The 25,667-nt window shown below is 40.6% G+C and overlaps 1 protein-coding gene across 1 annotated transcript; it reads right to left on the bottom strand.

The window, feature by feature from the left end:
• Positions 1-871: 871 nt before the first annotated feature.
• LOC118579221 (zinc finger protein 780A-like) lies at positions 872-25,087 on the bottom strand. The gene is given in 6 exon segments (XM_036180355.1): positions 872-1,755; positions 1,757-3,348; positions 16,129-16,227; positions 18,235-18,361; positions 19,325-19,373; positions 25,022-25,087. Coding segments are annotated over 5 exon segments (2,112 nt in total). The 5' UTR covers positions 19,358-19,373; positions 25,022-25,087; the 3' UTR covers positions 872-1,494.
• Positions 25,088-25,667: the final 580 nt, after the last annotated feature.

The following is a 25,667-nucleotide window of genomic DNA, read 5'->3' as shown; positions in this document are numbered from 1 at the left end:
TGTATAATGAAGAAATGCATGAGGATTTTCTAAGGTATCTGCAATATGATTTGCCTTTCATATCAATTACATTAATGTCTATAAAAGCGAGAACACTGTAAAAGCTACTTTACAGAACGAAAGTATGAAGCAAATACTCTTTCAAGGATTTTATATCAATTAAAACCTTGTCCCATGACTTTGGCAGATATTGTGCTGGCTATTAACAGAAGCCATAGGATGTTAATAGTTACAAGGAAGATGCTACAAATAAACCTAGTTCTAATAACTGCTCTCCCTAAGTTGGCTGAGAAGTGATTGATATATTAAGTTTATAAAATTAACAAGATGCAAGTAAATCAAGAACATGATGTCTTTCCTATTATTTCTGACATTCAAAGACATTCTCAACAGAATACCTCCTTGGAACAACATACTTCCCACACTCTGATTCTCTAAGGATTCTTGGCATCAAGAATATGAATACTCTGATGTTGACCAAATCTTAGGGCAGATTATTCATCCCACATTCTTTTCAGGCACAGTCTTGACCATGAGTCCTCTGATGTTCAGTAAAACTTCCATACAAAGGCTTGTCTACCTTCTTACACACATAGAACTGATGATTATGGATTTTCAAAGTCCTGTAAGCTTACCATTTACAATAAAGGCTTTCTCACATTCTTTACATTCACAGGGTTTCAAGCCTACTGGGCTCTGATGGGGTTTAGGAGCTAATTCAATAAATGTTCCCACATTCCTTGCATTCATAGGGTTTCACACCAGCATGGTTTCCTTTATAATTAAGGACTGAGCTCTACTTAAAGGTCTTTCCACATTCTTTATAGTGTTAGAACTTCATGCCAGTATGTCTTCTCTGCTGTGCAGTGAAGGCTGAACTAAATCTAAACATTTTCCCACATTTCTGACTTTCATAGGATTTCTCACCATTATGAATTCTGATATACAGGTAGCTTAGAATTACTGCTAAAGGCTTTTCCACATTCCTTGCACCTATAAGGCTTCTTTCCAATATGAATTTTATATGTCAAACAAACTTTTATTTTCAACTAAAGGGCTTCCAACCAAATTCTTAACATTGGTAAAGTTTCTTCTCACTAATATGAATTCCTCAATGTGCTTTAAGGTATCTACCACAAATAAGGTACTTCCTACATTCTTTACATTTATAAGGATCTTTACCAGTATGAAATTGCTGATAATATCAAAAGGGTCCCCCACATTCCTTGCATTAAAAGAGCTTCTCACAAGAATGAATTAGCTGATGTTGAGTAAGCTGGTACTGAGATGTGAAGGCTGACCCACAGTGCTCACATTAAAATGATTTCTCTCCAGTAGGAATGTTCTGGTGCTGAGTGAGCTTTGCCAGAACAATGAAGGCCTTTCTACATTCCTTACACTGAAAGAGTCTCAAACCAGAATGAATTTTCTAATGTTGACTAAGGTTTCATCAACAATTAAAGGCTTTCCCACACTGACTACATTCATATGATTTTACACCAGTATGACTAATCCTATGTTCAACAAGGCAGGAGACTCAACTGAAGGACTTCCCACATTCTTTACATTCAAATGGTTTTTTTTACCTGTATGAAGAATGTTTTTGTGGTAATTAAACTGGCTGGGAAGATTAAAAGCCTTTCCACATTCTTTACATTCAAAGGGTCTTTCACCATCGTGAAATCTCTGATGGCAAATGAGATGTATATTAAGCCTAAAGACTTTCCCACATTCCTTACAAATAAAGGGTTTTTTTTCCATTGTGAATACTCTGATGCCCAGTTAAATTTGAACGTCGACTAAAGCATTTCCCACATTCCTTGCATTGATATGGTTTCTCACTAGTATGGATTCTCTGATGCTCATTAAGTTGCGACTTTTGTCTGAAGGCTGACCCACACAGCTTACACTTGAAAGGTTTCTCATCAGTGTGAGTTTTCTGATGCTCAGAAAGGTATGCCTGAAGCCTAAAAGTCTTCCCACATACATTACATTCAAGGGGTTTCTCACCAGTATGAATATTCTGGTGCTGCAAAAGCAATGAACCACAACTGAATATCTTCCCACACTGCTGACATTCAAATGATTTCTCTCCAGTATGAATGTCCTGGTGCTTAGTGAGCTCTGCCAAAACAGTGAAGGCCTTTCCACACTCCTTACACTGAAAGGGTCTCTCAGCAGTATGAATTTTCTGATGTTGCAAGAAGTTTGAGCGACGTTTAAAGGCTTTTCCACATTCATTACATTCATATGGTTTCACACCAGCATGAATAATCCTATGTTCAACAAGGTGGGAGACTCGCTTAAAGGACTTCCCACATTCCTCACATTCAAAAGGTCTCTCACCACTATGAGATTTCTGATGTCCTTTTAGTTGGTGGGGAAGTCTGAAGGCTTTCCCACATTTCTCACATTCAAAAGGTTTCTCACCACTGTGAGACTTCTGATGTCTTCTAAGCTGTTGCTGGAGTCTGAAGGCTTTCCCACATTCCTTACATTCATAGGGTTTCACACCAGCATGAACACTCCTATGTTCAACAAGGCGGGAGACTAGCTTGAAGGACTTCCCACATTCCTCACATTCAAATGGTTTTATATTTGTATGCATGGTTTTGTGGTACTTAAGCAGGCTGGGAAGATGAAAAGCCTTTCCACATTCATCACATTCAAAAGGTCTCTCACCACTGTGAGACTTCTGATGTCTTCTAAGCTGCTGCTGGAGTCTGAAGGCTTTCCCACATTCCTTACATTCATAGGGTTTCACACCAGCATGAACACTCCTATGTTCAACAAGGTGGGAGACAAGCTTGAAGGACTTCCCACATTTCTCACATTCAAATGGTTTTATACTTGTATGAATGGTTTTGTGGTACTTAAGCATGCTGGGAAGTTGAAAAGCCTTTCCACATTCATCACATTCAAAAGGTTTCTCACCACTGTGAGACTTCTGATGTCTTCTAAGCTGTTGTTGGAGTTTGAAGGCTTTCCCACATTCCTTACATTCATGGGGTTTCTCTCCAGTATGAATACTCTGATGCTGAGTAAGATCTGAACTACAACCAAAGTATTTCCCACACTCAGTACATTCATATGTTTTTTTTGTATTATGAGTAGGAGTCTGGCAGGTGTCAGTAGGTAGTTTTTCCTTGTTTGTAATCTTTTGATTAGCATCTCCTTCTTCATAACTCTGTGGTGCCTTGGATGTAATACAGTTGGGGCCATTACTAAAACTGGAGCCCTGGAGGTCAAAAGTTTTACTTATATGCTTTATGCTCTCTTTGGGTGAATTTATATTAGAAATACGATTGTCTGGAGATATTTTTTGAACTTCATGATCTGACTCCAAATCTGAAAGAAACACCAAAAAGGAAAACTTTTATTTTCCTGTAAAACACACACACACACACACACACACACACACACACACACACACACTCCACTAAATGAACAGCCAGACTCTAAAGGATTTTCTGAGAAGCTGAACAGGAGCAAGGAGAGCAACAATAATGAAAGTTTATGTAAGACAACACACTTTAAAGTGGAACAGGTTGGAAATGGGGAGGTACATCTGCTTTACAAGATTAAAACAAACCATACTGAAAAAAATCTGATGTGCTTCTTTACATACTATTTAAAATACATACACTATGATGAAAGTTTTTTAACCAAATCTGAGAAAAAAAAAATCTATACCACACAAATACAAAATTTATCTGTCATCCTTTAAGAAAACTGGCCTGGAGACTGCAACTCACAGAACCATGGAGGCTATTTTATTGATTTTAGATCTGAGTTTAATTATTTCTTGCTATCTGCTCCTTCTTGGCATAATTTTTTTTCTTTCTTTTTCTATTTTTGCTTCTATAGCTTTCAGTTGTGGTATTACATTGCTAGTATGAGCTCTCTCCAATTATTTTTTTTTTAATGTAGGTACATAGTGCTATGAATTTGACTCTTAGAACTTCAAGAGGTATCAACATCCCCAATCTCAAGTTGTACTATTGAGATATAGTAATAAAAATAGCATGGTATTAACACAAAAAATGACACATTGATCAAGAGAATCAAAGTGAAGACCTAGACACAGATTCACACACCTATGGATACCTGATTGTTGAGAAAGTAGCCAGAAATACGAACTTGAAAAGAGAAAATATCTTGAACAAGTGCTGGTCAAACTGAACACCTGCATGTATAAGAATTCAAATAGATCCATACCTACCAACCTGCATAAAGCTTCAAGTGGATCAAAGACCTTACTATAAAACCACATACATAGCCGGGCGGTGGTGGCCCACGCCTGTAATCCCAGCGCTCAGGAGGCAGAAGCAGGTGGATCTCTGAGTTCAAGGTCAGCCTGGTCTACAAAGCTAGTCCAGGACAGGCTCCAAAGCTACAGAGAAACCCTGTCTCAAAAAACAAAACAAAAACAAAAACAAAAAAAAAACACATACAATGAACCTGACAGAAAAGAAAGTAGGGGATGGCCTTGAGCTCATCAGCACAGGAAAAGACTTTCTGAACAGAACACCATCAGCACAGGCATAAAGATTTATTAATTAATAACAACTAATAAATGGGTCTTTATGAAACTGAAAAGCTTCTGCACATTGAAGGACACTGTCATTCACACAATGGGAAAAGATTTTACCAATTTACCAATTGAGGGCTAATATCCAAAATATATAAAGAACTCAAAAAACTAGATATCAAGGAAACAGCCCAATTAGAAAGTCGGGTACAGATCTAAACAGAATTCTCAAAAGAAAATTCAAATGGCTGAGAAAGACTTAAAGAAATGTTCAACATCCTTAGCCATCAGGAAATGTAAATCAAAACTACTTTGAGCTTTCATCTTATATCTATCAGAATGGTAATTCATAAAACAAGTGACTGTTCATGCTTGCAAGTATGTAGACTAAGGGGAACACTCGTCCATTGTTGGTGGGTGTGCAAACTGGTACAGCTACTGTGGAAACCCTTGTGATGGTTCCTCAGGAAGGTGAGAATCAATCTACTTCAAGAAGCAACTATACCACTCTTGAGCATATACCCAAAGGATCCTTCATCCTACCAGAGACACTTGCTCAAACATGTTCATTGATGCTCTAGTCATAATAGTCAGGAATTGGAAATAAGATAGATGTCCCTTGCAAGCCAGGAAGCAGCATCCCTTCATGACCTCTGCTTCAGTTCCTACCTTGAGTTCCTGCCCTGACTGTCCTCAGTGGTGGAGTATGACCTGAGAGCTGTAAGCAGAAATAAACACTTCCCTGTTTTTAAAAAAAAAAAAAAAAAAAAAAAAAGGAATTACTGGATTAGGGTTTGGGGACAAAGAAAGAGGGTAGGGAAGCCAGTGAAGGGCTGCAGAAGGGTCTAGTGGGTTTAGAGACATGAGGGAACTTGGCCACAGTAGTGACATGAACCCACTCAGGTGAAAAAGCTGAGCAGGAGCTAGTAAACACCTCTAATCCCAGCACTCAGGAGGCTGAAGCAAGATCACAAGATTCAGGAATCCGGGCTACATCGAGAGATGTGAAATAAGGAGATAAAGAAAGGAAGGAGGGAGAAGGACTGGAGAGGTAGCTCACTGGTTAAGAGCTTATACCACTCTGGCAGAAAACCCAAGTTGGATTCCCAGCACCCAGTTCAGGTGACTCACAACCACGTGTAACACTCAGAGGGATCCCACATTCTCCTCTGGTCTCTGCAGGCCCCTGTACTCACATCCACATACCTACATGTGTAACTAAAAATGAAAATAAACATTTTAAAATAACAGAAGGGATTGGGAATCCTGAGCAAAATCTCACATCCCCACACAAATTCACATATGTCAAACTAGGGACATGAGAACAGTGTCCGAGGAGTGTATTACTAAGTTTCCATCCCCTGGTGGTAAGCTCATCTGATTGCTTACAACTATAAATACGAATCTACAATTATGCCAACATTACAATTTCAAAAAGGAATAGAGGCCAGCAAGATGACTTGGCAGGTAAAGGTGCTTGTCACACAAGCTTGCCAACCTGAGTTCAATACCTGAAACCTATATAAAGGTAGGAGGAGAGAACAAACTCCACAAAGGTGTCCCCTGACCCCCATGCAGCATGAGTACACCCAAGATGATGGTATGGTGGTGGTGCTGATGGTGGTGATAGCGATGATGGTGCTGATGGTGCTGCTGCTGACGCTGATGATGATGATGATAAAGAAGATAATGGAAAAAGAATAAGAGGAGGAGGGATTTACAATTTTAAAGGAAAATGATGTGTCATGGCTAAGCCTTTCTACTGACTGAACACTCATTGCAGAGCCATGAACCTTTAACCTACAACTTCATTTTTTATTTTTAATTAATTGATTAAGAGTTCCTCTAATAGCCAATGACCCCTGAACTTTAGTCAAGAATTTTCCTCTCTCAGCACAAAGAAATATTTAAAGAGATAAAAACTCTAATTATTCTGATTTCCTCATTCAATATTGTATCACAGATTGAATTATCATTGTATCAATTAATATGTGTAATTATTGTATGGCCATAAAACCATTGATAAACTTGAAAAAATTCATGCCAGCATAGGAAGCAGAGGGAGTGGCTGGAGAATTGGCAGGAGGCAGGGAGGCTTGCTGGAGGTCTACTCTAGGCATGCAGTGTTAAGGACTCTATGTAACTGTGCAGTACATGACCAGGTATCTTGAAGAGCTGAGACACTGAACCCATTAGACAAAAGCTCCCCATCTCTCCTCTCCCTCAGACCCTGGCTGTGCATTACTCTTCTTTGCTTTTTCCTTTTTGTTTTCATGGACTTCATTAAATGGAAGTTGTTTTGTTTAAAAAAAAAAAAAAAAAGATAGCTGTCCCTTAACAGAAGAATGTGGTACAAGGAGTATTACTCATCTGTTAAAAAATAATTTGAGCCAGGCAGCAGTGGTGTATACCTTTAATCCCAGCACTCAGGAGGCAGAGCCAGGCAGATCTCTGTGAGTTTGAGGCCAACCTGGTCTACAGAGCAAGATCCAGGACAGGGACAAAAAAAAAAAAAAAAAATTGAAGTAAATGATGGAACCAGAAAGTTATCAAAGTAAAGTATTCTAAACCCATAAAGACAAATATGGTATGTAATCACATATATAAAGATACTAGCTGTTAAATCAATGATAACCTACAACCTGTAGACCACGGAGGTTAGGTATAAAGTAAGAGACTAGGGGTCACATAGATCTTGTTAGGAAAGAGAAATACAATAGTTATGGTTGGATAGGGGGACTAGAATGGGAGGTTAAGTTGGGAAGTGTAGCTGGAGTTATTCTGTGTCCACCCGGCTTCTACAGCTGCTCAGACCCAAACAAACACACAGATGCTTACATTATTTAAACTGTTTGGCTAATGGCTTAGGCTTCTTGCTATCTAGTTCTTATATCTTAAATTAACCCATTTCTATTAATCTATAAGTTGCCACATGGCTTGTGGCTTACCGGTACTTCACATCTTGCTTCTTATGGCAGTGGCTGGCAGCATCTCCTCAGTCAGCCTTCCACTTCCCAGAATTCTCCTCTCTGCTTATCCTGCCTATATTATATTTCCTGCCTGCCAACTGGCCAATCAGCATTTTATCAATCAATCAGAGCAACACATTCACAGCAAACAGAAAGACATCCCCATCAGGGAAGGGGAGGAAAAAGGGATACTAATAAGGAAATATGGGAAGAGGCAGCTAAAATTAAGGGGAAATTGAAGACCAGTATGGAAATCCAATATAGTCGATACTTCCTAAAATATATACATATATGTAGGCAATCTATCATACTGCCAGATAATGGGGGAGACAGTGCTCCAACTGATCATCTCATCACCAAATGAAACTTCCAGTCCTGAGGCTGAATTATATCTAATTGAATTGTTGGCCAAAGGGTGCTATAGAAGCCCCAAAAGAAGGCAATTGTCAAGACTAAAGGCTGTTGTGCAAAAACTGATGACAATGTCGCACAGCTGAAGATTAACACCTACACAACCCATTGAACACATGGATAAATAAGTCAAACTGTTGCCAACATTCAGCCTACATCCCAATGCTCCAGTGTCTTTGGTACAGGAAGGTACTCCACACACTAGTAAAAGAGAAACATAAACACCAAGCCACTCACAAACCCCTGGACCAAGCCCACAAAAACCCTTCCTGGTTCTCCCAGCAAGATATGTTACAGCCATGGTGGCACAAAGCTTGTGGTCACTGAATGAGATCTATGAGATGAAACCCATTCCTGTGTGGTACTATTTTGTTTGTACTCTAACCAATAAAATTTGCCTGAAGATCAGAGGACAGAGCCAGAAATTAGATTAAACATAGAGGCTAGGGAGTGGTGGCATATACCTTTATTTAATCTCAGCACTTAGGCTCTCTTGCCTTTGCTCCCAGTATTTGGGAAGCACACATGCCATTAATACCAGTACTAGGAAGGTTGAGACAGGAAGTGATATGGCTGGGCAGAGAAAGGCATATTAGACAGGAACAGACAGAAACTCTGCCCTTTTGGCTGGGGACTCGGTGTCATTCAGTCTGAGGATTCATGGAGACAGGATCTTCCCCTTTCAGCTGAGGAGTTGGTGAGGTAAGAAGTGGCTGTGGCTTGCTCCTTTTGTCTCTCTGATCTTTCAGCATTTACCCCAATATCTGGCTCCAGATTATTATAAGACCAATTAGGATTTGTGTTACATTTGGCATCAATCTTTTGGGACATGAATTCACACAAAAGCTACTTGCCTGTGACTTTGCAGCCACCAGCTCAGCTGGGAGCTGCACACAGCCAGAGCCACTACCCCACTGCTAGATTTTCCTTTTCTTCCCCAAGCCCTCTGAAGAAGTCTTAGATTTTTTTTTTTTTCTGTCATAGCCTTTCTACAGGAGACTCCACAGACCTTTCCCTGCAAAAGCCACAAGAGTTATTTGCTTTTGAACATTCTCCAGTGCAGACAGCTGGCTCTTGGGCTTCTTCCCTCTCCCAGTGGCTTGTAGCTTTCACTGGACCCCCTCCTCGGGCTGCTGCCACACTAGGTAGCTGCCTCACTTCACTGTCATCTGAATCGTTATTGTCAGTAGATTTGGAGAGTCAATTGGGATTTCTTAAAAGGGGGAAATAGTTAAAAAACAGAGAGTTCTTTCCCATATTGAAAAATGGGAAACACTATTACAATGGAGGGTGTTTGGTCTCTGTTTGATAGCATGACAGTTTGAAAATGGAACAATTAAATGAGAGAATAATTAATGTTGGATTTATGTAATTTCAATTATAAGTATTACTTGTTTGATCATGTCTCTTTTATCATTAAAAAAGTTGGTTAATATGAGTGCCAAGATAAAAATTTTGGAAAAATTCATCTTTCATTAACACATATCACAGAGATATTCATACTCAGAAGATTTAAGAAAGGCGCAAAACTACACACAGAAACCCTGTCTCGAAAAACCAAAACAAAAAACAAACAAACAAAAAGTCTAAGGCTTTCAAACAGCCAATCTTAATTTAATTTATCCAGTAACCTTACAGGGACTGACAAATGATACATATTCCCCAGACTGTGTAAGAACTGAATGGACTCCTGTGCAAATGTTAGAATTGAGGAGATTCAAGGAAGTGATAGTCTCATATGGCATGCACTCAACTTTTATGAAGCAGATGTTAAACTCATGGTCAATTTGTAATAGAATTATTGCTCAAGACTGGAGAGATTTGGTTACAGCAGTCTTGGAGGCTGGTCCCCAATTACAATGGAGGACTTGGTAGAAGGATGAGGCTAAGACCATTGAACAAAAAGTAGGGTAGAGGTATTGAAATCTCCCAAGACCAACTATTGGGGAGATAGTTTATGCTAATGTAGAAAGGCAATCTTTATATGATAACCACACCCTGGCTTTATGCCATGCAGCAGCATTGAATGTTGGGACAGAACTGAAGAAGTAGGAGAGAAAACTGAGTCATTTACAAAGTTATACAGGGCCCAAAAGAAACCTTCACTGATTTCTTACAAAGACTGACTTCAGCAGTAAATAGAATATCAAATTCAAAAGCTAGACAAATAATAATTTAATCTCTGGCTTTTGAAAATGCTAATGCACAATGCAAGAGGGTAATTAGGCCATTAAAGGCAAGATCAGTACCCCTAGAGGAATGGATCCGAGATATAATCAATATTGAATCTCATAACCGTGATGACGCTTGGAAGAGGTGATATCCAGAGGTTTGAAGGAAAATCAAAATGACAGGCATTTCAATTGAGGTAAACAAGGTCACCTAAAAAGGAACTGTAAACAGGGTGTTCCTAAAAACAATGTTTTTGCTAATAATCCCAACAGAACACCCCTATCGTCATGGAGGAAACTCCTCCCCAGAGCAACTAAAAGATTATATTTGAATGAGAGACCACTTGATTAAAAGAAGTGATAGTTCATTAAACAGAGTGACCACTCAATCTAAATTAACTTATAAAACTAATAAATGCTTTTCCTTTCATCAGATATAACTTGCCAGAAGGGAAACTCCCCAAAGTTAGGGTTGGGAAGGGTTTTGTTTTTGTCTTTTCAGGATAATAAAAACAATAATCTTGAGGAATTTACAGACCTTTGGTCAAATAAAAATCCAAAGAAGAAGGAAGAACTATCTGGAAAAAATTACCAAGAAAGGGAAAAATCTGACCTAATGCAACCTCTGAAGTCTCCAAAAAGATGATGGGATCCAACTATGATAATGCCATTAAGTTGACAAATACTATCCAAAGATTGGCTTTGGACTATAAACAGCTCAGGGCAATTTCAAGGTAGCTAGCTGAGATGATACAATCTCACAAACTACTCTAGCCAGGAATTAAGACAAGCATTGTGCTTTCCCATTATGCAGAGGACAACAAATGATATAGTTACCTCTCGCAGGATTTGACAAGTAACCCAAATTTTTCTTTTCAGGATCCCCTAAAGATGCCATCGCCCCCAGACAGCAGGAAGTAAATTTAAGAACACAACACCCATATTCCCAAGAGGTGGAGTGGTTGGTTTTTGATCATTCAATGGGTTATGGATATTAGTCATTGTTTAGGGTTATTGATTACAAGTTGTTACTGGTAATGGTCAGGAAAAAAAGCTAAACAAAGGATATTAGATTCAGGGTCCTTGTTTTGAAAAGAAAAAAAAACAGATATAGATATAAGATAAAAGGTAGATTACTGAATCTACTCTGAAAAAAAGATATAGGAACAATAGGACAAAGGGTAGATTATTGAATTTACTCCAAAAAGAAGAAAGTAAGGATATGGATAAGATAAGATTAAAAAGGTAGACTACCGAACCCACTTTTCAAACGCAACTATTAGCTTTAAATATTTTACATTGGATTGGATTTTTGTATATTGTATACAAATTGTGTATACTGACACAAAGTTGAGATTATTTTTGTTAGAACATACTATACATACATTTCTAATCTTGTTCAAGGTATTGAACCTATACATCTCCTTATGTAATACAATTTTCTACTCCTTGAAAGTTACTATTACACACTACATAGAATATAAAGAAATGCAGGTTAGTGGTCACCTATTACAATCAAACTTGTAGTCAGGTTAGGTATGTTTTCAAGGTCAAACAGAGATATATTTTAGATAGGTAGTCTTCCAAAACTTCAGAGATCTACTGAATATGACACTTAAGATGTTTTAATAACAGGTTCTTTATTTTTAATGATAATGAGACATACCTGTTCCTGGCAGCACCAATCTACCTCAGAGAAGATGATGGGCATGGAAGAAAAACCACATGGAGTTTACTTTCTTTGTGGCAAAAGTTAGCCACTGGACAAGGAAAGGCCTCGACTGCTGACAATATACTGTGCAAATGGGACAAGCAGGACACAAAAGGACTGCTGAACCTTGCCAAGACAAGGGAGGACAGTCCTTTAGAAAATCCTGCTTCACAGATAAGTCTGTTAGATATGCTAGGTCTGTACGATGAAGACGGATGCCCCAAGGTTGCAGAGGAACCTTGGGTGCCTGTCCAGGCAGCCAGATGTTTCTGTCATTTCTCACATTTTTTGGAAGTTGCTTGATTGCACTTCCCACTTACTCAGGTAATATTATTTCCTTCTCAGGTCTCTGAGGGAGTTGAAGACTAGACAGTTATAGTTTTCCTTGTTAACAAATTCAGAAAAGAAACTCACTAAAGAGGTGTAAAGTGCATAAGTTTGAAAGACATCAAAAGATAGTTTTCAATTGGTAATACAAGCTAGGATAGAAAGTGAATTAGGTACAACACTTTGGACTCACCAAAATAGGATAAATAACAGACTATTTTCTTGGAATCTGTCAAATTCTGTACATTGTTAATGTAATTCTTGACTGTATATATTGTATATACTTATTGTACTTACTATGTACACTTTTTCTTATATTAGTTATAATCTTTTATAATTTTAGACAAAAAGGGGGAAATGTGGTGATATTTTGTTTATACTCTAACCAATAAAATTTGCCTGAAGATCAGAGGACAGTGCCAGCCACTACATTAAACATAGAGGACAGGCAGTGGTGGCACACACCTTTAATCTCAGCACTTGGGATCTCATGCCTTTGCTCCCAGTATTTAGTAAGCACACATGCCGTTTAATACCAGTACTAGGAAGGTTGAGACATGAAGGATATGACTAGGCAGAGAAAGGCATATAAGGTGGGAGGAGACAGGAACTCTCCCCTTTATGCTGAGGAGTTGGTAGGGTGAGACGTGGCTGTGGCTTGTTTCCTCTGATCTTTCAGCATTTACCCCAATATCTGGCTCCAGGTTTTTTTTATAAGACCAATTAGGATTCATGCAACATTCCTGACACTGGATGAGTGACCAAGAACCTGAGAGTAGACAGCCCAGGTATCTAGGGTAAAACCAAATACTGTGTTAAAAATCAAAAAGAAAAATGAAGTAATAAAATGGGTCCTAATGGCATCCTGCTATACTTAATAGATCAGGGTCTGGTTCAGCCATCATCAGAGAAGCTTCCTCATGCAGTAGCTGGGAACAAATGGAGAGACCCACAGCCAGACACTATGCAGAGAATGAGATCTTGGGATGCTCAGCACTAAAAGGGATGTTTCCATCAAATCCCTCCCCATAGTGCCCAGGGTACTTTGTGGATGAGGAGATGGAAAGAAACAGTGTAAAAGCCAGAGAGATGGAAGATACCAAGACAACAAGGGCCTCTTAATCAATATGATCAAAGCACTTATGATTTCAAGGAGACTGAGGCAGCATGCACAGGACTTGTACTATCCAACCTGCACCAGGTCCATTCTGCATAAGCTGATTATGGCCTCCAGTTTAGTGTTTATAGGGGACTTATGAGTGTGCAACGAAGTGAGTTTCTAACTTTTGTGCTTTCTCTTAGGTGATTTCACTTCGGTTTGTTTTGTCCAGTTCCAATGTGGGAGTTTGGTTTCAGCTTATTTTATTATATTTTATTTCATTATTAACCCTTAGAAGCCTGTTTGTTTTCTACAAGAGGCAGAAAGGAAGTGGATCTAGATGAGAGGGGACAAGGGAAAATAGGGAAGATATAGAAGGAGGGGAAGCCATAGTAAGGATACATTATTGGAGAAAAAAAAAAATCTATTCTCAATAAAAGAAGTGGGGAAGAAGATTAAGGAAACCTAATAGCGAATACATTCAAAAAGTCTGATGCTGAAATTTCCACAAAACTAAAGTCAAACCAAAAATGTTCATCAAAATGGGAAAACCCATATTAAAAATTAAACTTGTAAGCATCCTCCTGAGACCGTAATTTTCTTAGGATAATAGTAACAGTTGTTTATATTTATGAGGCTTGATGGAAGGTTGTTAGTGGATAATATCCTACCAATGGATACATGAAATACTTAGAATCAAGAGTCATATTAGTGACTTACCATCAAATAGGTCAACAGAAAATGTTTAAAATGTAGTTGTTGGGTTGGGGATTTAGCTCAGTGGTAGAACGCTTGCCTAGCAAGCACAAGGCCCTGGGTTCAATCCGCAGATCAAAAAAAAAAAAAAAATGTAATTGTTGACATAGACACAGGAGATGACACCAAATGTTGTCAATTACTATATTTAGATGACTGTAGTTCTTTTTGATACTTTATTTTAAAAGATTTTGTTGCTGCTGTTGTTGTTTACATTTTTGGTTATTTTGAATGATTCATTTATTTTATTTTATGTGTTTCTGTGAGCGCCTGCATGTATGTATGTATATCATTTACATGCCTGGTACCCAAGGAAGCCAAAAGAGAGCATCAGATCCTGTGGAACTGGACATACAGGTGATTGAAAGCCTCCACTGGGTTTTGAAAATCCATTGCGTATTGGGAGCGAAACCTGGATCCTCTGAAAGATCAGCAAGTGCTCTAAAACACTGCACCATCTCTCCAGCCCATGTTTTGATATGGTCTCATGTAGCCTAGGCTGGCCTCAAACTCAATATGTAGCTGAGGATAACCTTGAAGTTCTGATCTTCCTCCTTCCACCTCCCAAACTCTGTTATTACAGATATATCTCCTGTACTAGACAGGGTTGTCTAGAGGAACAGAACTGTTCACTCTCTATATATGGGACTTATGAGTGGCTTACAGGCTGTCATCCAACCAGGCCAACAATGCCTGTCTAACAACACAAAGTCTAAGAATCCAGGGGTTGTTCACTCCACGAGGCTGGATGTCTCAGCTGGTCTTCAATACATGCTGGAATCTGAAGAAGTAGGCTCTCATGCGAGTGAAGGAATGGACTTGCCAGCAGAGTGAGGGGAAGCAGACAAAAGGCAAGAGCTTCCTTCTTTAACAAACTATTTACAGTGGATTAAAGATGGTACTTCCCAATTCAAATTACCTAATTAAGAAAAATCTCTCACAGATGTATCCAGCTGCTTGGGTTTTAGTTAGTTCCAGATGTAGTCCGGTTGACAACCAAGAAGAGCCATCACAGCCCCCTTGACAAGCTAGGTAGAAGGCTGTGTTATGTGTGCACTCACATGTTGTTTCATTGGCTTCTCTGCCTATTCTTTCAGGGTCTCTCATTGCCTGGAGTTTGACAGGCAAACTAGCCTAAATTGTCAACAAGACAAGGGATCAGCCTTTTCCACTTCCCCAGTGCTGCAGTTAGAAGTATAGGTCACACGTTTTGATTTAGACTGACTATGAAGATATACAATTAAAATATTTGGTATGCCTCACTGTGCTCCTGAATTCACTGGTGTTCAGATTGTCTTATATTGGGTCAGCAGTTAAGGACACTGACTGCCCTTCCAGAGGACCTGGGTTCTAGTACCACCTGTAACTCCAGCCCCAGGGGATCTGACACTCTTTTATGGCCTCTTTGGATACCTGCATACATGTGCACACGCGCATGCACATACACACACACACACACACACACACACACACACACACACACACACACAAAACCAATAATACAATACATTAACAATGATAGGAAGAGGGTAACTGCTCCAGTAAGAGGGAAGAAGGTGAGGACAACTTAGCGACTCGTGAACTAGAAGCCCCTGTGACAGCCTTTGCTATATGACCTTGACTTCCTTCCCAGGTCTCAGGCATGTTCTTCCACAGGCCTTGGTGATTTGAAAAAAGTAAGTCAACCCAGTGTCAGCCATGAGGCAATTCTCTGACCACATGCTGTGCCTGGCAATTCTGGAGCCCTGTCTTCCTGTGGCGTTATTTTCTTTGTGCTCTAACAAATAATGCTTGCCTGGAGATCAGAATGCAGAGCTAGTCATTACAGGTGAGGCAGTGGTGGCACACACCTTTAATCCCAGCACTTGGGATCCCATGCCTTTGATCCCAGTACTTGGGAGGCACATGCCTTTAATCCTAGCACTTGGGAGGAAGAAACAGGAAGTGATATGGTTGGGTAGAAAGAGGAAGTGATAAGATAGGGTGGAGACAGGAGCTTGGCCCCTTCCAGTCTCAGGATTCCTAATGGCAAGAAGTCTTTCTAGTGGCTGGCTGCTCTGCTTCTCTGATCTTTCAGCTTTCACCCTGATAGCTGACTCCAAGTTTTTTATTAATACCAATTATAATTCGAGATACACCTTCCTTTTACTCACCTGGGCTGGGACTGTCTGTTTGTTTCTTCACAACCATCCAGGGCTCTCTCTTCTGCTCTAATAAGGTGATCAGATCAGGTTTGGAAATGGAACTTCCCACTTAAAAGAAAGAAGAAATGACACATGTGAAGACTTTTTCCTGTTTTTGAGACTCAGCCTTTCTTGTTATTCCAGGATGTCCTGGAACTTGGTATGATGACCAGCATGTCCTAGAACTTACATAATCTGCCTGCCTCTGCCTCTCAAATGCTAGGATTAAGGGTGTGTGCCACCATGAGTTGCCTGTGCAGACTTTTAAAATTACAGGCTTATTTATTATAAAGGTCTATACAGGTTGGCATGGTGGATCATGCCTGTCAGCCCAGTAGGTAGGGAATAAGCCAGCCAGCCATAACAAGACCCTTGAAATGCAAAAAGAAATTTAAAAAAAAAAAAAAAAAAAAAAAAAAAGCCCAAATAATACCAAGAAAGAATTTCTCTAAAGAAAAACTTTAGAGAAGACAGAGAAGAACAAGCTGGGTAACAAACCAGCTGTTTCAGAAAAGGGTTTAATGTCATTTAAATGCAGACAGGGGCTTGTCATTTAAGGGAAAGTACATATAGTGGGGGAGAACATGAACCCTTATGCTACACTGTCTAGAGTAAACTCCATTAAAAATTCTCATAAGATTTGATGTGCAATTTTCCCATATAAAAACTGGGCATGGTGAAACACACATGAAATCACAACACCTGAAGTGTGGAAGCAGGCAGATGAGAAGTTAAAGGCTGGCCTTAGTTTCATAGCAAGTCCAAAGCAAGCCTATGCTACATGAGACCTGACATCAAAAAAACAAATAACAACAACAATAATAAGTTTGCTGATACCTATTGGATAGGGTTGATACTAAGACTAAGTAGTATATTCAAGTAGTTGGAATAATGTCTGACCTACAGTAACACAATATCATTTTTTAAAATTTCCATTTATTTATTTTCTAATGCTGGGGATTGAACTAGGACCTTGAGTATGCGGTGTAAATGCTCTACCACTGAGTTATATCGCCAGCCATGAAAACTGTTATCATTATTGCTAATTATGTTGCCTTCTTTCATATTTGGACCTCATTTTTACAGATTTGCTCAATGAAAAATTCATAGCCTCAAACTTCCACAACAAAGTAGGTAAAGGAAGTGTTCATTGAGGGAAACAGAATGTGTCCACTGTGTCCACTTCTGTTTTGAATTAACTCTATTGATTCAATAGTAAGTAAATCATAAAGGCTCTCTTATTTAGTTGTATATGCATGCATGTACAGTGTATTTATGTTTTTATGAGGGTGTGTACACAAGTATGTACAAGCATGCATATGCGTGCGTGTGCGTCTGTGTGTGTGTGTGTGTGTGTGTGTGTGTGTGTGTGTACAGCTCAGAGAGCAGTGTGAAGTAGTTTATTCTTCGATTGCTCCCCACTTTGGTTTTTGAGACAGCATCTCTCCCTGAACCCAGAGCTCATTGAGAGGATCTCTAAGGTGTGGACAAAAAGCAGGTGCTTCATGAAGCTCCTGTTTTCAACCAAGGAAATCTCACAATATTCCTTTGGAAAGGAGGAGGAACTCTGCTTCCTCTTTAAAATTCTATTGACTTAAATTTCTTTTATGTGAATGTGAGGATCTATCTACAAATACGCACCACATGCATGTATGTGCACATAGAGGACAAAAAAAGGCATCAGATCCCTATGGAAATGGAGTTACAGATGGCTGTCAGTCACCTTCTGGTGGTAAGAATTAACCCAGGTACTCTGCAAGAGCAGACCACAAAGCTGTCTCTCTACTCCCTAATTATACTTACTGATTTATTTATTTATTTACTTATTGCACTTTGTTTGTTTTGTTTGAAAAAGGGCCTCACCCTGTTAGCCTTAAACTCTCTATGTATCTGAGGGTGACCTTGGACTCAAAACAATATTCCTGCCTTAGCCTTATGAGTCAAGGAATAACAGGCATGGCCACCAAGACCAGGTTCAGCTACCACAGGAAAGATGGCCCTCTCTTTTTATTCAGAGTGAGGGAAGCCAACAGTGTAGAGGGCACATCCCCCTTTCATGGGGACAGATGACCTTACCCACTGTGACGAGGTTACTGTAAGTCTCCAACATCATGTCCCTGTATAAGACCCTCTGAGAAGCATCCAGGTAGGCCCACTCCCTCCGAGAGAAGACAATAGCCACATCTCTGAATGTCACTGACCTCTGAAACCACAAACACAAGTAGAGTGAAATTGGGGAAATGTTCAAGATGGAATATCAGAAGTGAAAGGACTCAAGAACAGGAAGAAGACATGGAAATGCTCAAAGTACCTCACTGCATGAGCTCCCCCAGTAAAGGATGACAAGTACCCACTCTACACATCTAATAAATGTGCATTTCCATTCCATCCACATCCTTCAAGTTATACCCCACAAGAGAGAAATGTCACCCAGGTTCAGTGTAAACTACCTAAGAAACAGTGTGCGTCTTTGAGTTTACTATGGTATCAGATGATATTATTAAGATTTTTTTTTTGTCACAAGAATGAATTTTGCAACTATGTAAGAGTCCAGGAACTATGTAAGGGTTCATAATACTGGCATATTAGGTTTAAAGGGTTTTCCTTAAAAACAAAAAAACAAAAACTTTCAAGGTGAACAGTGTGTCTCAGGTCTTCCTGAACTCTGGAGGCAACAGTCCCCTCCCAATCACAGCCTGGATGACCTTTCCCTCTCATCACTGAACTCTCTCTGAAAGCCCCTCAAGCAGGTCATCTCATCACACACATGCACTGAGACCATTCACTCTCAAACCTGTGTCATCTGCCTGAAAACACCAAAGATGTCAATCAGGAGTCCCAGTGCAGTCAAAGGAGACCATCACCTCAACATTCTGAAACCCCCAAAGACCCTGCTTCCCTGTGGACTGTCACCTCCTCTGCAACGACAGTCCTCCCTGACCACAGACCAAGCAGAAAGCAGATGTGCAGGAATGCATTCAAAGGAAACTCCAGAACCAGCAGGAAAGAGGCACAGACAGGAAGTGCTCTAACCTTCTAACCCTCACTGTAATGGGGTAGACTGGCTGGAGGATTTCAGGTCCTTGAGAAACTTCAGGAAAGAAAGAGAGTAAAGAGTCACCTAACCTGAAAGTCACCCTATGTAAAGAGACAAAGGTCAACTTACACAGACCATGTCTTGAGAACTAGGGCTGGCCATTCTTCAGGATCCTCCCCTGGAGAACAAAAAGAAAGACTTTCAATGGATTGTGGCTTAATGATCCCAGACTGACTTATGTCAGCATGATTTCATCGACTACTTTTATTTCTCAAGCATCCCCACTCACCAACTCCTCTTCCACTGCTCCTAGCATCTCACACACAAATTAGAAGCAGAGAGGAGTCTACAAAAAGACAATTCTGTTTTGTTTTTGTGGGGTTTTGTTTTTGTTTTGTTTTAAAGATTTATTTATTTATTATGTACACAGAAGAGGGTGCCAGATCTCATTACAGATGCCTGTGAGCCACCATGTGGGTGCTGGGAATTGAACTGAGGACCTCTGGAAGACCAGTCGGTGCTCTTAACCTCTGAGCCATCTCTCCAGCCCCTGTTTTAGTGTTTTTTTGAGACAGGGTTTCTCTGTGTAATCCTGGCTGTCCTGGAACTTGAATGGTAGACCAGGCTGGCCTGGAACTCAAGAGATCTGGCTGCTCCTGCATCTAAACTATGATCCTTTATAATTAGTTACAAAATATTCTGTAACAAGGAATAATAATTTATTTCCCTCTTTCAATAATTTCCCAAATATACCAATATTTAGAATAACATCATGTTAAATTCATTCTATGGGTCCTAAGTCTTGAGTCTAGCACTGGGTTTCTCAACCTCAACACTGCTGACATACAGAATAAGTTCTGAGGTGTGTGGGAGGACTATCTTGTGCTCTTCAGCAGCATCAACCTTTACTCAAGATCTGAGTAGCACACACATCCTCAGAATACCCTACAACGTTTGCCTAGGGAATAGCCATCACCAAATAGGGAACCAGTGCTCTACCCTACAGGTCTAGCTAAGCCTTGGTTCAATACACTTTGAGATAGTTTGTTTAATTGCTTTTTTGCCTATACTAGACTGGCCCTGAACTCCTAATGCTCTTTTCTCCATCTCTCATGCAGAGATTATAGGCATGCACCACCATGCCCAACTCTCAAATATGTATCTGATAATCTTAAGAAATTATAGCTGGGCGGTGGTGGCACACACCTTTAATCACAGTACTCAGGAAGCAGAGGCAGGCAGATCTTTGTGAGTTGGAGGCCAGCCTGGGCTACCAAGTGAGTTCCAGGAAAGGGACAAAGCTACAGAGAGAAACCCTGTCTCAAAAACCAAAAAATAAAAAAATAAAAAAAAGATTGTAAAAAAAGAAATTATATATTTTGTCTCACCACAAAATTCATATACAAATATTCTTTATCATTCTGTCCCTCCTGCCTCTGCATATACCAGGCTAGCTAGCCTTCCAGGAATTCTCTTGTCTTTCCCTCCCATCTTGCAATAGGAGGGTTAGGATTAGAGACATGCACTGCTGCATCTGACATTGCATAGTTTCATGCTTGTAAGCACTGTACCCACTGAGCCATCACCCCAGCCCACATTTATATATGTCTGTGATAGTTCAGTGTGTGACCTCATTACATTTATGACTGCTTTTGTTTCATGAAGCTTGTGATCCCAAAAGCCATAAATGAAAGTGTAGGAAGTCCTTCTAGATGTGGTAACATAGGTCTATACTGCCAGCACTGAGGAAGCAGAGGCAAGAGGCTTCTTCAGTGTCCTGACTAGCCTGGCCCACAGGAAACATTAACCTCTGCAATCAGTGGCACTGGCCAAACTCAATTTTAACATGCAGTAGAATGACACTAGACCTTCAGTCATACCATATGCAAAAGTCAACTCAAAACATTAAAATTTAAAGACTTAAACTGATAACACTAGAAAAAAAAAAAATAAACAGGAAAGCTTCAATGACACTGGACATTTTGGATAAAAACACAAGCAACGCCGGGCGGTGGCGGTGGCGCACGCCTGTAATCCCAGCACTCAGGAGGCAGAGGCAGGTGGATCCCGTGAGTTTGAGGCCAGCCTGGTCTACATAGCTACTCCAGGACAGGCTCTAAAGCTACACAGAGTAACCCTGTCTCGAAAAAACAAAAAAAACAAAAACAAAAAAAAAAACACACAAGCAACAAAAGGAAATGGACAAATGGGATTTACATCAAAATAAAAACTTTATACACTAGAGGAAACAATCAAGAGTAGAAGAATGATCTAGAGAATGGGAGACAAGATTTGTAAACTACATATCTGACATGGAGTTAACATCTAAACTCTTCCTGCACAGTGACTTTACAAGGAATGCAGAAAATTCAGTGACAAGGACACATGCTAATAAAGAAACAGGCAAACACACAAACAGACATTTCCCCACATGGAACATCAATGTAGCCTATAGAGGTACATGAAAAATAAACATCAGAGAGATACACATTAAAATCACAATGAGAGGCTTCCTCATGCCTGATAAAACAATCAATTACCAGGGGGGCTGGAGAGACAGCCCAGTATTTTTAGGGTACTTTATGCTCTTGTATAGAACCTGAGTTTCATTTCCAGCACCCACATGGTGGCTCACAAACATCCCTATCTCCAATTTTAGGGAATTTCACACCCTCTTCCGGCCTCCTCAGGCAGCAGGCATGGACATGGTACAAATATATTCATGTAGGCCAAACACTCACAAATATTAAAAAAAAAAAAAAATGAAATAAATCTTTTTAAAAACTGTCCATTATCAGAAAAAAAAACACAATTTAGAGAATGTGGAGGGAAAAACCACTGGAGAAAATGGTAATTAATATAGTCACTGTTGGAAACAGTATAGTGGATTCTCAAAAATTACAAATAGGACTGTGACATGATCCATCAATCCCACTACTAAGTAGAGACATACAAGGGTAATAAAATCAGAACCTAAGAGACACTCTCACATTTATTCCAGAAAAATTTATATATCTATGATATGGAACCCTACCAAAGGATGAATGGACAAAGCAAATCCAGAATGAGGTTCACGGACACAGTGCAATGATATCCAACCATTTACTACAACATGGGTGAACACGGAGGAAAACAAGGGACATAAGCTAAAGACAAAAGACAAATGGTGGGGCTGGAGAGATGGCTCAGAGGCTAAGAGCTGGTATGGCTTTTCCAGAGGTCAGAAGTTCAGTTCCCCAACAGCTCACAATGCCTGTAACTCCAGCTCCAATGGATCCCTTACATCTGGTCTCTGAGGGCACCTGTGCTCATGTACATATAACCCCACACACAGAATTTAAAATGAAAATAATTAATCTTTAACAAAAAGACAAACACCCACCATCTCACTCATGCTGAATCTGAAAACACTATCTCATAGGAACAAGTAAAATGGTGGAAAATGGGGGTGTGAGTGGCTGAGGTAATGGAGGTTGAGTGGCTGAGGTAATGGAGGTTGAGTGGCTGAGGTAATGGAAGTGTGAGTGGCTGAGGTAATGGAGGTTGAGTGGCTGAGGTAATGGAGGTTGAGTGGCTGAGGTAATGGAAGTGTGAGTGGCTGAGGTAATGGAGGTGTGAGTGGCTGAGGTAACAGAGATGTGAGTGGCTAAGGTAATGGAGGTGTGAGTGGCTGAAATAAGGAAGGTAAAGTGGCTGAGGTTAATGGGGGTGTGAGTGGCTGAGGTAATGGAGGTGTGAGTGGCTGAGGTAATGGAGGTGTGAGTGGCTGAAATAAGGAAGGTAAAGTGGCTGAGGTTAATGGGGGTGTGAGTGGCTGAGGTAATGGAGGTGTGAGTGGCTGAGGTAATGGAGTGTGAGTGGCTGAGGTAATGGAGGTGTGAGTGGCTGAGGCGAGATGTGCAACATTGTGGTTGAGAGTGGGAGATGTAGATCCATAAGGGAGTTGTGAAGATGCTGATCAAGGACTACACAAGTTCAGCTCCACAACACAAGTTCCAGATACATCATGCAATACAGTGACTATGATTAATGGTTATGAAGTCTCAGAGAGGAGACATTAAGTGTGCTCACTGAAAAGTGTGATAGGTAGATTTAGTTATTCCAAAGGACATAAAGATTCCAAGTTATCGTGCTGCACATAATACCAAATATTTGATCTAAAAACTGAAAAAAAAAATCTCTTCTACATTAGCACATTCATTTTCATTTCATTCTTTTGAGGCAGGATCTCACTGTGTCCCCCACCTAGCTTGGAACTTACTGTGTGGACTAAGCTGACCATGAACATATAGAAAGTCTCCTGTTTGTCTCTCAAGTGCTGAGAATAAAGGGTATACCATAAAGTCTACCTTTTTTCTTTTCTTGAGTCATTTTCTTAAAAATACAACCAGTAATCATATTATTTCTAACACATCCTTGTATTACAGAGAGCTGAAGAGAATGAATCCAAAGCAACAGCTAAAACACAAGAGGTCCTTACTGTATGGCTGGCACTGCACTAACAGGCTTTCCTACAGTCATTCTGAGGTACATGACAAGCCTAGAGATCCAGAAAAAGACAGAACCTACACTCCAACCGGGATACCAGAGATCCACATCTCCACATTCATTGTACCTCTGGATCTAGCCAATATTACCCATTTCCACACACAGACATCCTAAAAATTACTAAAAATGACTGTCAAAGATGTCAAATTTAGTGCTATCACTTTCCCACTCCCAAAATCCTCATTAGTGAACATAAATCGCCTATCACTTCTATTCTTTCCCTGCTTTGAAAAGAAGATCTTTAAAAATAAAAAGTCACGGGCTGGAGAGATGGCTCAGAAGTTAAGAGCACTGGTTGGTTGTTCTTCCAGAGGTCCTGAGTTCAATTCCAGGCAACCACATGGTGACTCACAACCATCCATGAGATTTGGTGCACTCTTCTGGCCTGCAGGCTTAACACTGTATAGATAATAATAAATAAATAAAATCTTTAATATACATATATAGATATAGATACACACACACACACACACACACACATACATGGTCACCTAATGTGTGGTGCCATCAGAATACTAATCAGTTTAGCAAATCGGGGTTTGAAAGACCTATAACGCCAACCTCTGGAGGTTCCTATCTATAACATCTTGGGCAAAGGGAATGATTGTCGAGAGAAGACGTCAAGGATCTCTGAAACGATTGTGTGAATATTACGTGGAAAGGGCCACAGTGGTGGCGGTATCAATTCCCATATTCCTCCTTCATTTACTGACAAGTCTGTATTCTAAAACTACAACCTCGCTTCTCAAACAGGAAGAAAGAGCAAACGCACTCTTGAATCTCAGATGCGTGGCAATAATGTCCGCATTCTTCTCCAGGCCCTCGGTCGAAGAGCCGCAGACTCGGGAGCCCGAGCAAGCGTGAGCCCCAGGCTACACGTCCGAGGAGCACTTTCCTTCACTCCCCACGGCACTCGCCACGGCCGGAGCGCTGAGAAAGTTCCGACCCTCGGAGGCGCTTCCGGCCTCGGACGCTCGCCCCAAGCTCAAGTCTGGATCAGGGAGAGCTTCCCTCAGACTCCGTCCCTGACCTCTCCTTCCTGAAGCCGGGTCCTCTGCCTCAGCCCCGCGGCCGTAGGAGAAAGCAGGAGCGGAGAGCCACGAGCAGTGACTCAGACAATGCCGGGAGCTCCAGGCGTAGCGCGCACGCCCGCACTGGCGTCCCTGCACTCACACACTTCACCATCCACTCACCCCACCGTCCACACCCACACCCAGCCCGCTGGCTCCGCCTTACTCAGTGGAGAATTACGCCAGTTACAATTTCTTACTCACACACCAGAAAGCACTGACCATCCGCGATACCTCAGCCAGAACACCGGAAGGTAAGGCTTTTGTCCAGCGCGGTGCCTCATGGGAAATGTAGTTCCGGCGTCCAGAAGTACTGGAAGCGTAGCATCTCGACGAGAAATCCCAGCATGCATTTGGGCCAGCTCATTGGGAGCTCCGCCCAGTGACTTGTGGGAGTTCCTTCAGGGATGCACGCTTAAAGGGGAGGCTCCTGGTGTGATCAAAAGTCACTTCTGGGTTCCTCAGTAATTTATTTTCCCTCTTACTGGGTGTACAGACGAGCAGGAGTTTAAAGAGCAAGTTGAAATAAAATCAGATAATTGCTTTGATTACGCTTTCCCTGCGACCCACTGCAGGATTCCACCTCGCTGTGCGATGGTAGGGACTATGATACATTTCAAATGACAGAACTAAAGAACTGGTTGGTTTTAAACGTGGAGAGGATGGGCAGGTTACATCAGAGATTTCAGAGAGCCCGAAGTTCTGGGCCCGTCCAGGCTTGGTTCACTGTCCCTGTTAACCTAGAAAGTGTTACGGAGGGCCACATCGGTATGTGACAACAGAACTGTGTCCCTGTTGAAGGATGAATGGTTAGCATGTGAAGGTATCCTAAACAAATACAAAAGAACGCTTCG

The sequence above is a fragment of the Onychomys torridus genome, chromosome 1 (assembly GCF_903995425.1).
Source record: "Onychomys torridus chromosome 1, mOncTor1.1, whole genome shotgun sequence".
Taxonomy (NCBI): Eukaryota; Metazoa; Chordata; class Mammalia; order Rodentia; family Cricetidae; genus Onychomys; species Onychomys torridus.
Note: the sequence above shows the minus strand (reverse complement) of the source record. Positions and strands in the feature narration are given on the sequence as shown.